General features: G+C 41.3%; 1 protein-coding gene across 2 annotated transcripts in view; it reads left to right on the forward strand.

The window, feature by feature from the left end:
* The window catches only part of smg1 (SMG1 nonsense mediated mRNA decay associated PI3K related kinase), a 134471-nt gene that overhangs the window by 16227 nt on the left and 100212 nt on the right, over positions 1–18032 (forward strand). For both annotated transcript variants that reach the window (XM_068003214.1, XM_068003215.1), the window contains exons 3-5: positions 11405–11557; positions 16985–17121; positions 17378–17436. In XM_068003214.1, the coding sequence (XP_067859315.1) occupies positions 11405–11557; positions 16985–17121; positions 17378–17436 (349 nt within the window). The remainder of the gene's footprint in view (positions 1–11404; positions 11558–16984; positions 17122–17377; positions 17437–18032) is intronic.

An 18032-nucleotide genomic window follows, 5' to 3' on the forward strand; every position in this document is an offset into this window, starting at 1 on the left:
CAAAAGACTTGTATAATCTTAATTCATCACCTCAAAATGCTCCCATGCTATCACCCCCAGTCATAGATGTGTAACTACCTTATTATTTAGTTCAAAATCCCCTCAACCTTTTTTACTGCTTGTTGAGTGGCCTCCAGTTTAATATATTAGTCTCTCTGGCATTGTGCTCAGCTGTAATCTTTTGTGGGTAACATCTCTCGAGCTTTCTAGTTGCCTCTAGTTTCGTCTTAAATGATAGTTCTCTTCCTCTTTTTGCCTGTGGCAGATTGATTGAAGGTTTGAAAGATAAGTGTTACTTGGTAGGTAAATTCCAGGATGAGGTGGAGTATGCTCTTTATGCATACTTTGTGCACAAATTGCTGCCATGTTTCTCTACATTACAACAATGACTACACTTCAAAAGTACTTAATTGTCTGTGAAGTGTTTTGGGACATCTTGAGGTTGTGAAAGGTGCTATATAAATACATGTTTGTTCTTTCTCTTTCGCAGTGTGTGGGGACGGTAGTTGGGGATGCTGAGGTTTGCCTAAGTAGGGGAAGGAAAAAAAGACTTTTGATAGTTCCAGTATGAGTGGAAATCCTTCCTCATACTAACATACGAATTAAGAGCAGGGGTAGGCCATTTGGCCCCTCGCCTGCTCTTCCATTTGATAAGATCATGGCTGATCTGATTTTGACTTCAACCCTACTTTCCCGTCTACCTACTAGAACCTTTGACTCCCTTGTTAATCAGGAATCTATCTAACTCAGCCTTAAAAATATTCAATGACCCTGCCTCCACGACTCTCTGGGGAAGGGAGTTCCACAGACTCATGACCCTCTGAGAAAAAAACATTCTCCTCATCTTCGTCTTAATTGGGAGATCCCTTATTTTTAAACTGTGGCCCCTAGTTCTAGTCTCCCACAAGGGGAAACATCCCCTCAGCATCTACCCTTTCTAGTCCTCTCAGGATCTTGTGTTTCAATAAGATCACCTCTCATTCTTCTAAACTCCAGTGTATACAGGCCCAACTTGTCCAACCTTTTATCATAAGATAACCTCCTCATCCCAGGAATCAGTCGAGTGAACTTTCTCTGAATCGCCTCTAAAGCAGTTATGTCCTATTTCCGCTGGTTGCGGATTCTAGGAGTAGGGGGGCACAGTCTTAAAAATTAGAGCCAGACCTTTCAGGAGCGAGATTAGAAAACATTTCTACACACAAAGGGTGGTAGAAGTTTGGAACTCTCTTCTGCAAATGGGAATTGATACTAGTTCAATTGCTAAATTTAAATCTGAGAGAGATAGCTTTTTGGCAACCAAAGGTATTAAGGGATATGGGCCAAAGGCAGGTATATGGAGTTAGATCACAGATCAGCCATGATCTTATCAAATGGCGGAGCAGGCACGAGTGGCTGAACGGCCTACTCCTGTTCCTATGTCCTTTCTTAAATAAGGAAACCAAAACTGCAGACAGTATTCTAGATGTGGCCTCACCAATACCCTGTACAACTGTAGCAAAACATCTCTACTTTTATATTCCATTCCCCTTGCAATAAATGACAACATTCCATTTGCCTTCCTAATCAATTACGGTACCTGCATACTAACTTTTTGTGATTCAGGTACTAGGACACCCAGATCCCTCTGTACCTCAGTTCTGCAATCTCTCTCCATTTTAAATAATATACTGCTTTTCTATTCCTCCTGCCAAAGTGGACAAGTTCACATTTTCCCACATTGTACTCCATCTGCCAAATTTTTGCCCGCTCACTTAACCTAACTATATCCCTTTGCAGACCATTTATGTCCTCTCCTACCTACCTTTGTCATCAGCAAATTTAGTAACCATACAAGTCATTGATATAGATTGTAAATAGTTGAGGCCCAAGCACTGATCCCTGTGGCACTCTACCCGTTACATCTTGCCAACCTGAAAATGACCCATTTATGGCTACTGTCTTTCTTGTTAGCTAACAAATCCTTTATCTGTGCTAATATGTTACCCCCTACACCATGAGCTCTTATTTTGTATAGTAGCCTTTGATGTGGCACCTTGTCAAAAACCATCTGGAAATCCAAGTACACCACATCCACAGGATCCCCTTTATCCACGTTGCTTGTTACTTCCTCAAAGAACTCTAATAAATTAGTCAAACGCGATTTCCTTTTCACAAAGCCATGTTGCCTCTGCCTGATTGCATTGAGATTTTCTAAGTGCCCTGCTATAACCACCTTAATAGATTCTAGCATTTTCCCTGACACACGCTAAGCTAACTAGCCTGTAGTTTCCTGCTTTCTGTCTCCCTCCTTTCTTGAATAGAGGTCTTACATTCACTATTTTCCAATCTGATGGGACCCTTCCAGAATCTAGGGTATTTTGGAAAATTATCAATGCATCTACTATCTCTGCAGCCACTTCTTTTAAGACCCTAGGATGAAGTCAGTCAGGACCTGGGGACTTGTCAGCTTTTAGTTCTAATAATTTTTTCAAAACCCTTGATTCACAATTATTTCTGGCATGTTATTTGTATCCTCTACAGTGAAGACGGATGCAAAATATCTGTTCAATGAATCCGCTATTTCCTTATTCTCCATTATTAATTCCCCAGACACACACTCTAGAGGACCAACGCTCACTTTACTTACTCTTTTCCTTTTTAAATACCTGTAGAAACTCTTACTATCTGTTTTCATATTCCTAGCTAGCTTCCTCCTTAGTTTTAATGGTCTTGAAAACTTTGGTTTAGGCAGAAAATTGCTGCTACCTTTTTCAATAGGGAGAAATCCTTAGCCTGGGCTATTAGCAGCTATAGATTGTTGTATTTTTATGCTCCTTGACAGACTACTAAGGTGCATGCTTTGATTTAGAATTAATTTTGTCACATTTGTATTGTGGTTTGTAAACTATCATCTAGTAAGTATTCCATTATCTTTTTGTAGAAATTGTGATGCATTTTTTGAAAATATAAACTTTTTGAATGAAGAGGGCAAAGATGGCTCATAAGAAACATGGGTGTGATGGATATTGGGTAATGGTACCTTCTGGTTATTAACTCCAAGAACTCCTTTTACATTGCCTTCAGGGGATTGGAGAGGAAGTTCCAGAATTTGTTTTTCCCTGAATTCATCTAGGGTTTTTTTAAAAAATCTCTTTTTGCCTCTCAGGAGACTACATGGTTGCTGGTGGGCATGGCTCTCCACCTTTTAAGACTCTCCTTGAAACCCACCTCTTTGACCAAACATTTAGTCACCCCTCCTAATGTCTGCTTCTTGTCTCAGCATTGAATTTTGCTTGATTTTTCTTTCGGTGAAGCAAGTTGGAACGTTTCTCTGCATCAAAGGTGCTATATAAGTGCAAGCTTCCTCTTGATTTGTGTGCTTTAAAACTTAGCCTAGTTTTCCTTTTAGGTGTTTTCCCCCAGTGGTAGGAGTAAGTGAGGTGGCTGGTTGCTTGGTGTCCAGGTGAGCCTCTTTGCCTTGTGCTAGTTCCTGAATTGGCACTGGCTCCTCTACATGGACTGTTGGGATGATGCCTGGATCTGCTTGCTTTCAGCTGCTGACCTTTGGGAGGGGATGCAGATGTAACATTTCCATGAAAGGCACTCCCTCAGCATGTGTAGTGATTTTCTTGGGAACAGTGCTCTGCGTAGCAATGAGGGCAACAGACTTCTGTATAATGGCTCACTTCATCCAAATAGGACAACATAGCTGCTTAGAGACTGGAACCCAAGGTCTCTATAGCAGCAGTCTGAGCTTTATTAGAGATACTCTGACTGGGCTTATGGCCTCTGTTGCTCAGGGTTGTGTTGCAGATGGATCTGGAGTTGCCATGCATTCCATGCTGAATTGCAGTTCAGTTAGACAGGCATGTACAACTGCACAGATGCAGTAGTAGTTTCCTCCACAGCCACCATTTAGACTGAATGCATTCAAGGCTGCGTTAGACAAATTTTTGATCAGCAAGGGAGTCAAAGGATATGGGGAAAAGGCGGGAAAGTGGAGTTGAGGTAAAAATCAGATCAGCCATGATCTCATTGAATGGCAGAGCAGGCTCGAGGGGCCGAATGGCCTATTCCTGCTCCTATCTCTTATGGTCTTATGGAATGGTGTGAGTGACACTGATTGTTTCGAGATGTTGGGCTCATAGGTGCCACTGAGGCTTCTTTGGGTACGCCTGTAGAAACAGAAATGTTAGAATGGTTAATAACTAAAGTTTGTTGTGGTTTGCTGTGGTATATGCTTATGTGCAAGTAGAAGAATAATAACCAGAAAGGGATACCAACCCTGAGCTTTATGGGTGCTTGTAGCTTCAGCATGGATCATTCCCTCTACTTTTCTCAGGCACCACTGTGTCAAATGTAGTCTCTTAATATTGACTGAGGGTTCTATCTCCATGTCTGTTCTGCACCCTGCTTGTTACATGTCACTTTGCCCTGCAAGCAGAAAAGTAGTGCTAAGATGTTGGAAGTTGGTAGAACACAGAGGAGTCTCAGCCAAGTGACCACCCTATATCCCAGCTTGTGTATGAGTAGCAAATGATCATACAGGACAGTTGTGTTGTAAGTATGTTTTGTGAGCTCATCTTTCCAAATGGTCATATGCCAACAGTTTCAGTTTGAAGTGGCAGTAATAGTGTGCCCTGCTGCAGTAGGGTGTGCATGTGAAGCTTGGACAAAACTTTTGTAAGGCCTTAGTGTGCAGTCTCATTAAGGATGTAACTGGGTGAGAGAAACTGTTCAAAGCCTGAATACTTTGATCATCTACTTGATAACGTGGCAGCCTGTTAAATTTTTTTTCCTCATCTGCTATCACATCCTGTGGATACTTGTCAGTGTGTTCACTCTGATAGCCACCTCCTGCTAAGCAGCCTGCACATCTCTCCTGTAGGACATTGCCCTGGGTGGGCAACCTTTTGCTGCACTCCTTAATCAGCGCATTGAAAACTCCAACTGAATATGGAGAAACTGCCTCTTTGGCCAGTCATGATTCTTTCTCTGTACAGCATCAATGAAGCAGCTCTTTTTAAATGGCAGTTGCAGCCTTTGAGTGGAAGCTGCTGATGGCGAGTTCTCGCAACCTGGCCAATCTGGACTGGGAGTTCACTATGAATGATGCTGACCTTGAAAAATCCTGCAGAATTGACCCAGCATGATATTGGCAAGCACTAAGTTTATTGCTCCACCGTCTTGCTGCTCTAATACCCATTATTGGAAAATTTGCCCTTTTATTTTTCTACAAATGAACCAAGATTGGGTTGGTTTGGGGGAAAAAACTAAATATTGAAACAGGAAATAATTATCTGCTCATGTATAATTAGATGAATATCTTGCCACACCTATCCATGTATCGGGAGGAGGAGGATTTTTTCCAGGATTATGTATATGCATATTTATGATACAATACTTAATTTACTGCTAATATTAAATCGGCTGCCTTTTTGAGCCCCTTGTCTTGGAACTGTACCAGTGTAAGGAAAAGTGCTGGTTTTCCATGTTTGCTACTTGGGCTGGAAGTTTAGGTATTGGCTGCTTATACCAATGACTAATACTCTTATTTTACACAACTAACTGGTACAGTACTGGTTCATTTATGTAGCTGCTCAGTGAGCAGGGGAGCATTATATGGCCGTCTGCCCTGCCAGTGTGGAGGGAGTGACAGGCTTCCCACCTGTTTCATTGTATGCGTAGGCAGATTTAAATTTTAGTGTTACTTTGCTTGAGCACTAACATTCCTAACAGTTTAGTAGAGATTTGGAGATACTGAATACTGCTTTTTATTCAGCATAATTTCAAGCTTTGTGGTTATACCTAATATGCAGAAGTGGCTGAGCCTATTTAACAAATGGAAATCTATTATCGTATTGGGCATGCTTGCTTTCTCAAGTGAAACTTAAAACCATTGCTGTAGTTGTTTGCTTTTCCAAAACATCAATGGTAACTAAGTGTGGAGATGAATAACCAGAAACAATATGAACATTGTGCCAACCACAGCTTAAACTAAGCAGGTACAAAGAAATAGTGACGCAAGACCACCACATAGAGATGCACAGGCTGTTAGTGCTAGCCTGAGTGACTGCAAATGCCGTACTAAACTAGCATGATGAATCTCAGCATGGTACTGGTCCCAAATGTGCTGTGTAATGGGGCATTTGTTTGTGTCTTTAACATCTAATTATCCTTGCAGTCATAACAGTTTGAAGAAATTGCTTGGGGCTTATAAATTCTGCCCCCCCTCTTTTTTTCCTGTAGAAAGGAGATCAGAAAAAAGTAAAAGTGGGATTGAGAGCAGAGATTCTGCTGTAAAGGGAGAAAATGAGCACTGGACAGTGTGCCATAAGAGCCTTCCTTATGTCAGGTATGGGACTAGGTTAGTATTACATAAGATGCTGAACTAAAAGCACTGGGAATGTACCAGACAGCAGCAGATTGGGCTAGACTAAAGTATAAATGAGCTAGACCATGAGAAGACCAGATATGGGAAAGGACCGGAACGAAAGCATCCAGTAACACACTCACTCAATCTTAGTAAGGACTGCATTAACTTAAACAGAATGTTATATTACAGTAGTAGTTTAGCTGCACATTATTTCATTGACTTTTTTAGGTAATGCAGTACAGTGATGGCTGGAGCTAACACATTTCTAAAGTTGATTTTATTTTGTGTATGACGTATTTGCAATCTGTAACCAAAGAACAACCAAAGTAGATGTTGAGTAATAAAGCAACTTGAACTATGTGGTCTTTTTGTAAAAGATACTTTTGGTGGGCTTTATTTCCAAATGCTTGTTTCTGTGTACTGTGATTCTATTTTTAGAGACACAGCCCCCGATTTTGAAGAGAGGTTGGGGGTTGGTACGTGAGCTCCAAAGCAGACGGGGAGTTTAGGGATGTGGAGTCACGGCTGATCTTAATGGCCGGGCCTCCGCACCATTAAATTTCTTGCTGGCCCGGCCAGATCCACTACTGGCGGGTGGGGGATTTTGGCGACAGGAAACTGCAGCCAGGGACCGAGGTAAAGTGGTGGGGGGTGGGAGTGGAACCCAGGACAAGGGATACCCACTTCTGCTCCTTCTGGCCTACAAAGAAACCTAAAATTAAATTTAATTACTTAACCTGCCTGGCCCACGATCCACCTCCCGGCAGATTTGGCCTGACAGGGAAGCCTGCTCTCCTCTCTTCTTCTCTCTCCCCCCCCCCCCCCCCCCCCCGGCCTTCAACTAAAGTTACAAATCAAGGCTCAATGATATCATCGGGCCCCAATCTGCATATTTAAAGAGGACCCTGCTGCCTTCCTGCAGGTGTCCCACTTGTCTGCTCATAAGAGCAGGTTAACATCGGGTCACGGCGGGAGGTAGCAGGATCAGAGTGGGTGAGTGACTGTCCTCATTTTAACTGTCCCTTGCCCGGATTCTGCTGTGGGGGTGGGGCTGGGGCGGTGGTGAGTTAAAATCGGGTCCACAATGGAAATTGTGATATTTCTCCAAACCAGACTTACGTCATAACTCCAGTAACTATTGCTGAATGGGACAAGTATTATATTTTTACAGCTCTGAAATCCATCTTGTTTGTAGAAATCTTCACATAGCATTACTTTAAATACTTATTCTAGCAATGAGGGGAGATGCATAGGTGCATGAATATACTTTACAATGCACAGTTCACAGGAGCATCAAATAACTGTTCCATTGTGCTTATCTAGATGTCGTGGTTAACTTTTAGTTCAAATTTGGGTTCCATTCGAGAAAAAATTAAAACCACCATGCTCTTTCCAAATAAGAATATAATTCTGTTCAACTAGCTCTATTCTCTGATTGGATACTTGCATTTTGGAATGTTTGGGTTTATACTATGTGTGGCTTGATTATTTTAACATTTATGGATGGTAGGCAATTTCTGACACAAGTGAATTGTTTTTCCTCCTGAAATCATGTGATGTGTATTCTTGATGGCCAGAACTGAGGTAACAACATAAATGACCAGTGTACAGAGCATGGTGGGAACGAATACTGGAAACGCTGCACTGGTTGAGAGGGTGTGGTCTCGGAGATTCCAGGTTGCTGGCTTTTTGTAGTCCGTTGGGGGATGTGGGTACTGACATACTTAGGCTTATCTGTTCTGTGCGAACAGCCTTCTCTCCTGCTTCCAGCACGGAACCACCTCGAGTGAAATGAATGCGATTGATGAAAAGGGTTCATTGGCAGAAACAGGGAATAAACACTAGCGCTACAAAATATTTCCCTCAGGCAAATGCATCCCAATACAGAATCTGTCCCCTTTGAATTAAACTTTCCCTTCAACAAAATAAAGTTCCTGCCTCACATTAAATCGCCAAACCTAGGGAGATTTTATTCTGAAATAAAATTGCCAGAGTTGGAAGAGTGGTGGTGATACATGAAACTGATTAAGTCTAAGTTGTCTTACCATTTCTTGTGGTGCTCATCAAGGTGCAAGTGCTAAAGAATGTCTCGCTTCCATTTGTGGCATACAGTGTCATGACATCCCAGCTCAGGTATAGCAAGCAGTTAGGTGCAGATTAAAACTGCTACAGTGTATCAAACCCCCCCCTAAAAATCTGAGCAATCCTATCAGTTGTGTCAGTATGACATCTTACATTTCCTACACTGCACACGTCCCGTGGCCTCTGAGCATGCCAATTAGTGCCAAATGGGGAAGTTTGGTGAAGTGGGTGCATGCCTATTAGAAACTAGATTGAGACTGCCCTAACTCATTTATCAAGCAGTTGAAGACTTTCATCCCATCAGTCTAAATTGGATTTAGACTCTGTCAGGTGTAAAGCACACCTGCTGCTCTCCCAATCCCCACACATTCTCACCTTTTGTATGTTCTAGTAACAATGGGCCAAATCTTGCTGGAGTGGGGCATCTTGCAGCGTACGTTGTTAGATTTTTCCTGCACCCTTCAGTTCGAAATTTTTTTTGTGCAATAACTTGCTGGAAGTGCAAGCTGATAACTGCATGGTGAGGGCAACGGGGCATCTGGGACCTTGGTGAACGGCGAGACTAACAGTCTATTGAATCGTAGAAAATTTATGGCACAGTCGGAGGCCATTCGGCCCATCATGTCCACGCCGACCGAAAATGAGCCACCTAGCCTAATCTCACTTTCCAGCACTTGGTCTGTAGCCGCGTAGGTTTCGGTACTTCAGGTGCACATCCAGGTACTTTTTAAATGCGTTGAGGGTTTTTGCCTCTACCACCCTTTCAGGCAGTGAGTTCCAGATCCCCACCACCCTCTGGGTGAAAAAAATTTTCCTCAGCTTCCCTCTAATCCTTCTACCAATCACTTTAAATCAATGCCCCCTGGTTATTGTCCTCTGCTAAGGGAGCTAGGTCCTTCCTATCCACTCTTCTAGGCCCCTCATAATTTTGTACACCTCAATTAAATCACTCCTCAGCTTCCTCTGTTCCAAGGAAAACGACACCAGCCTATCCAATCTTTCCTCATAGCTAACATTCTCGTAAATCTCCTCTGTATGCTCTCTAGTGCAATCACATCTTTCCTATAATGCGGTGACCAGAACTGTACACAGTACTCAAGCTGTGGTCTATCTCCTTAACCAATGAGATTTAAAGATTGAGAAAGAGACAGAGGAACGACGGCAAAGGAGGGTGAATTTGAGACAAATCAGGTACAGAAAGGGAAATAGAGAGGGAAAGGAGGATTGGATTAGGAGAGAGAAAAGAGAGACAAAAGTAAGAGAAGAATTTTGAATTTTAAATCTGACATTTTAAAAAATCTCTTAATTACATGCAGGAATGAGACTGAATAGTTTAAGTTCCCTTTCTGGCCAAAGAGATTGATTGGCATTGTGTTATTGCATTGTTAAAGGGTTCTTCCGCTATTAACTATGAGCCTTAACTTTCTGTGGCGAGTTTAACGGGCAATTAATGTGCAAATCCAGCAAGTTCTTAAAAAAAAATATATAACGGGGAGGCTAAGGGTGCGATGCCCTTTCTGCGAGGCAAAGGAGCGGCGTAAATCGACCAACAAGTTCTGGAGATTCGTGATTCTTCATGGCTTATCTTTTCATCCCCTGGACTTCCTGGCAGATTTGCGCAATAATAACTGCGTCCATCGTTAACGCTGTTATTTTTCCAGAAAGATTTGACCCATTATTTTTTGGCCAGCTGGTCTCAAATGGGTAGTACTACTCACCAGTTCTTTTTATGTACTCTCGGGTTATTTTAATTTTATTTCCTTAAACCTTTTTTGTGTGCTCATCGAGGTGAGGAATGTCAGTGTTGAGACACTTTCCAGGCATCTGGTGCCAGCATCAATGATTCCTCGATCAGGTATGGCACAGCCAGATGCTCCCTCCACTTTACCCCAACAATGTGGAGTCTCAGAAGAGCACTTCCTATTGCTTCTGAGTGGCACCTGTATCCCATTTCCCATACCAACCATCCTTGGGCTTATGAGAGTGACATTGCTAATTAGTGTTGAATTAGGATCATATTTGTGTTGCAGACTAAGGCTGATTAAACTAGTTTATAGGACCTTACAATCAGCAGAGAAAGCTGACTTTGTCATCAGTCTAGGGTGGATTTGAACCCAGGTTCTAGAGGTGAATGATCACTATCTGACACATTACACATCCATTTCCCCTTCAGGTTATTTTTGAAAAAAAAATACAACTGTTCTTCCCAGTTCAACTTCCTCATGCAATATCTGTTGGGAGATTTATTATTAAAATAAATTCTGATTTCAGGGTTGCTTCTCAATTTTTGAAATATTTTAGGCTTTTTTTTTCTGAATGATATACTTTATTTAAAGTGTAAGTATTTACCTCTATCCATGCTAGTTAACTCCTACCTGTGAAAATAAATTTCATTTAGTAGAAGACTGCTCTACAGGTTGATATTTTGCAATAGCCAATATACTGAGCTGATGGCACTGACTCTTGTCAAGTGTATCCTCATCAAGTGTATCCTCAATCGCACAGTTTTCATTCCTAGATGCCAAGTCATATTTGCTATGATGACCAGAAATGGTGAGTTGACTAGCGGTTGATGAATTGAGTGGAATATATAAAATATCTAGGATTTTTCTTGCAAGCTGAAATTTGTGCATTTATTGTGAAATCCTCTACTTTAGATAGTGAACACCGTAGTTTCTTTAGAAAGTAAATTTGAAGATTTTTTTTGTTTGCAATAGCTGGCGCAAGCAATTGATTTGGGTACCTCTCTGTGTGTTCCCAGTTGTGCCAATGTACTTTTTCTATTCCTGAACATACTGGGAGTCTGCTAATTTATGACTGCTATTTGTTAAAAAGCAGAGATTTTAAAAGCACTGTTTTGTGCATCTTAAAATTTGGCATAATTATTTTAAATAGTAAAACTGATAAGGGAAGAAAGCTTACTGCAATTATGTTTTGCCATCTGAGCAAATTTGACTTTCTTTACAGGCAGATACGATGTCAATGGAGGACTTGGTGAAAATGCTTATGGTCGGAAGTCGCTGGGGCAAGAGCTGAGGGTTAACAATGTGACCACGGATGTAAGCAGCATTCAGCATGGGAGTCGTGCTTTAGCCACAAAGGAGATGAGGAAATCACAGGGTAAGCGAATGTTAAGAACCTAGAATCTGGTTAAAAGGCTGATCTTGAGGCTAACCCTTCTCTTGACAAGACCAGGCATAAAAATTATCTGGTACTTCAAAAGTTTTTGCTTTATTTCAACTGGCAATATTTTTGAGCAGAAATCTGTGTGTTTTTTGAGGACGTAAGTATTAGCTTTTCTGATAACAGCATGGGACATTCAAAGTAGATTTGAAGGGGAGCCTTACTCTGGGCTGAAGAAAGGCTTTCAATGCAGTTTAGTTGAGTAAGGGATTACAAATGGTGCTTTTCTTAAAAAAAAAAACATTGTAGCACTAATTTTTTTTTAATCCAGGAGCTGGAAAGATGGTTATTCCTGTTACCAGAATGAGAGCCACTTATTGCTAGCTCCAACTTTAGCAGAGCAGTCCTGTTTGGCTTGGAAAACCATAAATCACAAACGTCCAGAAAACTTTTCTGCACTATAATGTCTCTGCACTAACCATCCATATAGGAGTGCAAATGTGATTTAAAAAAAAAAAAATAGTGATCTATTTACTTGGAGTGTTTCAATTTCAAGTAAATTCCTCCCTGAAAGTGCAAGTGCAAGTGCAGGTAATTAAATCCATAAAAAGGCCAACAGCATTTGGGGTTTTATAAGTAGGGGTCATAGAGTATGAGTAAAGGAGTAATGATACATTTGTGCAGAACATTGGTTAGGCTATACTTAAAAAATTGTGTGTAGTTTTGGGTGCCCCATTTAAAGCCATAGAAAGCATACAGCATAGATTCACCATGATACAAGGGATGAGAAACTATAGTTATGAGGAAAAAGATAATGGGACTATTTCCACTGCACCAGTGAAGGCTTAAGAGGAGTTGTAAGAGAGGTTTTTAAAATCATGAAGGGTTTTGATGGTGTATAGGGAAAAACTATTTCCTTTGGGGAGTCAGTGATGAGGGATCATCAATTTAAAATTATCATTAAGAGTGAGGAGAGATGTTCAGGAGAAATTTCTTTACACAAGAGGGTTGTTGGAATGCTTTACCACTGAGAGCAGTTGAGGCAGAGACACATCGTTTAAGGAAAATTGGATAAATATTTCAAGCTGCAGAAGAGAGTACAGCAATGGGGTTAGTTTTGGATTGCTCTAGTAAACAACTGGTAAGGACTGATTGGCCTATGTCTGTGCTGTAAAAGTCCATGTTTCTATGGTTTTCCTTTCAGTTTGCAGCAGTTGTGTGCATTGGCTCAATTCTTTGTTACTGAGGTTAAGCTGTTGCATCTTCACTTGTATCATGGACAAACTAGTTAATCAATGAGGAAAATGTGCTGGATGCAAAATACCTGACATTATGTTGTATTACATGGATTCTCCCCTTTCCTCTTTTTCCCTTTCCCCATTTGGACCTGTTTTGTAGTCTGCTTGTACAGTTATTTTCAGTTGTTTATCTATGGCAGCAGCCACATTCGTTCTGTTTCTATGAGGTGAAAATTGCTTCCGTTGTTGGGGAAACCCTGCAGTTGTTGGGCAGTGCCTGCTATTAATGGTATAGTTGAGACTGATAACTTGAATTGGGGAACTCTCAAAGTTGAACCATTGCCATGGCATTATGTGGCTACCTTTTCTGACTTGGTTTCTCTCTTTAATGACTCTTGCATTCGGGTGTTAATGCTCAAGAATAAAGCACCACTTGCAGCATAGATATTGCACAGTTCGATGCAGAGCAAAGCTCCCTTTGTGCTGATCCAGCACTGTTCCCATCCCAACATGAGTAAAACACTCACTATTGCACCTGAGATTTTTTGCAGTTCTCATACCAACCAGCCTGTGACTTCTAAGTGAGTTTGCTGACTTAGTGCAATTAGGGACAGTGCCTGCTGTGGTCCCATTAGAAACAGGATTTCAACTTCCCAGACTCACCTTATGAAGGATGCTTACTTCTAGCAAATAGAAGAGATCTTCACCCCATCAGTCTTGGGTAGATGTAAATCCAGGTCCCAAAGTGAACAGGCCTGTAGTGAGAATTGTGTTCACAATATTCAGTTTCCTACTGTACCATCTAGTCCCTATTGACCTGTTTACTGTTTTTTAAAAAATTAAATCTGTTTCCCCTGTTTTCCTTCACCTTTATTTATCTCCTCCACCCACCCCCATCTTCAAAGGACAAAACTACAGGAAAAGGGATTTTCTGTAATAGGTCTGTAGGCTCCATATAGATCTCCACTTTTACTATTTTCTTAGTAGAGCCAGATGGAACCAGAATCCATTGGGTCCCCAATTGAAATGAGAGTTTTGAGGAGAGAACACTATTCTGGGGGTGCAGAAACTATGATTCCACCACTAAATGTTTTAAAAGCAAAATACTGCAGATGCTGGAAATCTGAAATAAAAACACAAAATGCTGGAGAAACTCAGCAAGTCAGGCAGCATCTGTGGAGAAAAACAGTTAACATTTCAGGTCGAAGATCTTTTGTCAGAACGGGAAGATGTTAAGAGTTGAAGTTTTTGAGCAAGTACAGAGCCGGGGGAGAGGAGGAACGAACAAATGGGAAGGTCTGTGATAGGGTGGAGGGCACGAGTGGTTAAATGACAAAAGGGATGATGGTGCAAGGCTAGGAGGGTGGTAATGGGACAGGTTAAGAGATGAAAGATTGATCAGTAGCAGCTGTAAATGGCAGCAGCAGAACCATTACCAGCACTAGCTGACCGAAAAAATGGGAGCAGTGGTTATGATCTGAAGTTATTGAAATCATTGTTGAGTCTGGAAGGTTGTAAAGTGCCTAAACGAAAGATGAGGTGCTGTTCCTCGAGTTTACGGTGAGCTTCATTGGAACAGTGTAAGAGGTCGGAGTGGGAAGAGGAATGAAAATGGCAAGCGAACGGCGGGTCAGGGTCACGCTTGCGAACAGAACGGAGGTGTTCAGCAAAGCGGTCACCCAGTCTGCGTTTGGTCTCCCCAATGTAGAAGAGACCGCATTGTGTGCAGTGGATACAGTATACTAAATTGAAAGTAGGACAAGTAAACCGCTGTTTCACCTGGAAGAAGTGGGAAGGGAGGAGGTGAAGGGGCAGATGCGCTTGCACGGGGAGGAGAGCCGGTGTTGGGGGTGATGGAAGAGTGGACTAGGGTGTCGCAGAGGGAGCGGTCCCTTCAGAATGCTGAAGGGGGGGGGGGTGGCGAAGATGTGTTTGGAGGTAGCAGAAATGGTGGAGGATGATACGTTGAATGTAGAAGCTGGTGGGTGGAAGGTGAGGACAAGGGGGACCCTATCATGGTTCGGGGAGGGAAGGGTTGAGGTCCGAAGTGCAGGTAATAGGACGGACACGGTCAAGGGCCTGTCAACTACATATCAGAAGCACTGGTGCGGAAGGTGGTATCGTTAGAACAGATGCGCCCGGGACACACAAACTGGGAGAGGGGAATAGAGTGCTTACAGGAAGCAGGTGGGAGGAAGTGTAATCAAAGTAGCTGTGGCATTCTTTGGGCTTATAGTAGATATTGGTTGACAGCCTATCCCCAGAAATGGAGATAGAGAAGTCAAGGAAGGGAAGAGTCTGAGATGGACCATGTGAAGGCGAGGGAAGGGTGGAAATTGGAAGCAAAGTTGATGAAGTTTTCAGTTCGGGGGGGTAGCAGGAAATGCCAGAAAACTAAATGTTTTATACTTACTGATCTCATTCACTGCTGGATTCCCCAGTTTTAATCAATGGAAGGAAGTAAATTATTTTTAGTTGCTGATTATATTCCATTAAGTATTGCAATCTTAAATGAAGCATATCTAATGTTTCCTTGTATCAGAGATAAGGGTAGGAACTAACTAGATTCAATATAAGTTTTTAAAAAATGGTAATGGAGAAACTAATGAGATTAAGATAGACTAATCTCCAGGACCTGATGGTTTCCACCCCAGGGTTTTGAAAAAAGTAAGTGAGGAAATTGTTGTTGCATTGGTCATGATCTCCCAAAATACACTCAATTCAGGAATTGTCCCCTAAGAATGACATTGGCAGTTTTCCAATCCATCATTTAAGGGTAGGAGGGATAAACTAGGAAATTATAGGCCTATTAATCTATTGTCAGTTGTGGAGATTGTGTTATTAGGGACAGAGTGACTGAACATTTGGACAAACATGAGCTGATCCGAGAGAGCCAGCATAGATTTGTAAAGGGTAAGTCGTGTATAACGAATTTTAGTTGAATTTTTTGAGGAGGTAACTAACGTGGTAGATCAGGGCGTGCCTGTGGATGTTGTTTATATGGACTTCCAGAAGGCATTCGACAAGGTTCCACATAAGAGACTGTTAACAAAAATGCCAACGAATGGAATTGGAGGCAACCTATTGGCTTGGATAGGGAATTGGTTAGGAGATAGGAGACAGAGTATAGGGTTAATGGGTACGTACTCAAATTTGTAGGCTGTAACTAGTGGTATCCCCAAGTTATCTATCCTGGGGCCTCAGCTTTTCACTATTTATAAATGACTTGGATTAAGGAATAGAGAGCCATATACCTAAGTTTGCTGAGAACATTGTTAGGTGGCGCAGTAAGTAGTGTAGATGGGAGAAGAAAATTGCAAAGGGACATTGATAGATTAAGTGAGTGGGCAAAATTGTGACACATGGAGTTCATTGTGGGAAAGTGCAAGGTCATCTACTTTGGACCTAAAAGATAGATCAGAGTATTTTCTAAATGGCGAGAAGCTAGGAACTGTGGATGAAGAGATTTAGGGGTCCAAATACAGAAATCACAAAAAGCTAGTGGACGGGTATAAAAAATAATTAAAAAGGCTAATGGAATGTTGGCCTTTACCTCGAGGGCTGGAATACAAAGGGGTGGAAGTTATGTTACAACTGTACAGACATCTGCTTCGACCCCATCTGCATTCAGCTCTGGACACCGCAACTCAGGAAGGATATATTGACCTTTTGAGAAGGTGCAGTGCAGGTTCACCAGAATGATACTGGGGCTAAAGGGTTAAATTATGAGGATAGGTTGCATAGACTAGGCTTGTATTCCCTTGAATATAGAAGATTAAGGGGTGATCTAATTTAGGTGTTTAAGATGATCAAAGGAGTTGATAGGGAGAAACTATTTCCTCTGGTAGGGGAGTCCAGAACAAGGGGGCTTAACCTTAAAATTAGAGCTAGGCATTCATGGGTGATGTCAGAAAGCAATTCTTCACACAAAAGGTAGTGGAAATCTGGAACAACCTTCCCCAAAAAGCTGTTGAGGCTAGATCAATTGAAAATTTCAAAACTGAGATTGGCCAAGGGTATTAAGGGTTATGGAACCAAGGTGGGTAAATGGAATTAAAATACAGATCAGCCATGATCCAATTGGCGAAACAAGCTCGAGGGACTGAATAGCCTACTCCTGTTTCTATGATATTGTTCTCCCAAGTTTTTGTTATTTGTCAAACCATCTAATTTATTATGTTTATAGAGCGATCTTTATCTTATTCTGATGAGTCTCGACTGTCCAATCTTCTGCGGAGAATTTCCCGTGAAGATGACAGAGAGCGTCGGCTGGCTACAATAAAGCAACTGAAAGAGTTTATTCAGCAGCCAGAAAACAAAGTGGTGAGTTTAAAAAAAAAATGGAAATGCACGTCTCAGCATCTGAAAGGACAGGTTAATATTTCATCAATGATAGGTCTGCATACACAGTGTTAACCTGTCTTCTCTCTTCAGTTGCTGTCCAGCATTTTCTATTCTTATTCCAAATTATTGAGCTATGTATTCACTGTAGATATGAACACGAGGGAGATTAATTACAGAAGGAAAGTTTCTCATTTATTTTTCTTCATTGTATAACTGCAATTTTATCTTTTTGCAGGTACTAATTAAGCAACTAGATAATGCCCTGACTGCGATACAGGAAGTGCTTAATGAGAGGTATGTGTCAAACACAAGAATGCCAGTTTTAGCAGAATTTGCGATCATTTAAGGCACTTAGTTGCACTTTATTTTTTTTAAAAAAGCAACTTTTTTTGTGGCTATAATTCTCACACTAAAAATGATCCTAGAGCTTGCTTTGTATATAAATTAATTACTTGGTTTGATTTTAGCCAGCAGTATTTCTGGACCCCAGAATTTGCTTTGGAGGGGGGAGTGAGGAGACAATTGTGTAAATTGTATAAATTTTAATCTTCAACATTTAACTAATATAAAATAGTCACTGTTCAGACTTGCTCAAGAAATCTTTAAAAACCACTTGGTCATTTAATTTTGTCCCCTTTATTTGGTACGAGTTGAAGATTACTTGTTCTTTGTGATTTTTATATTTTTCTCAAATCCTGGACTTTGCCACAGCATTGCATCTGAAATTGGGACCCGAGTAGAATATCATATCACTGTGATGTTCTATGTTGGTGCTCTAACATACTATCATGGGTGGAACTTCCATGTATAATTCTGTAGTGTGTTGCCTTAATAAACCAGGGTGCTGGTTTATTAAGGCAACTTAGGATGGGATCCTAATATTTGAATAG

This window comes from Heptranchias perlo, chromosome 22 (assembly GCF_035084215.1).
Source record: "Heptranchias perlo isolate sHepPer1 chromosome 22, sHepPer1.hap1, whole genome shotgun sequence".
NCBI classification, from domain to species: Eukaryota; Metazoa; Chordata; class Chondrichthyes; order Hexanchiformes; family Hexanchidae; genus Heptranchias; species Heptranchias perlo.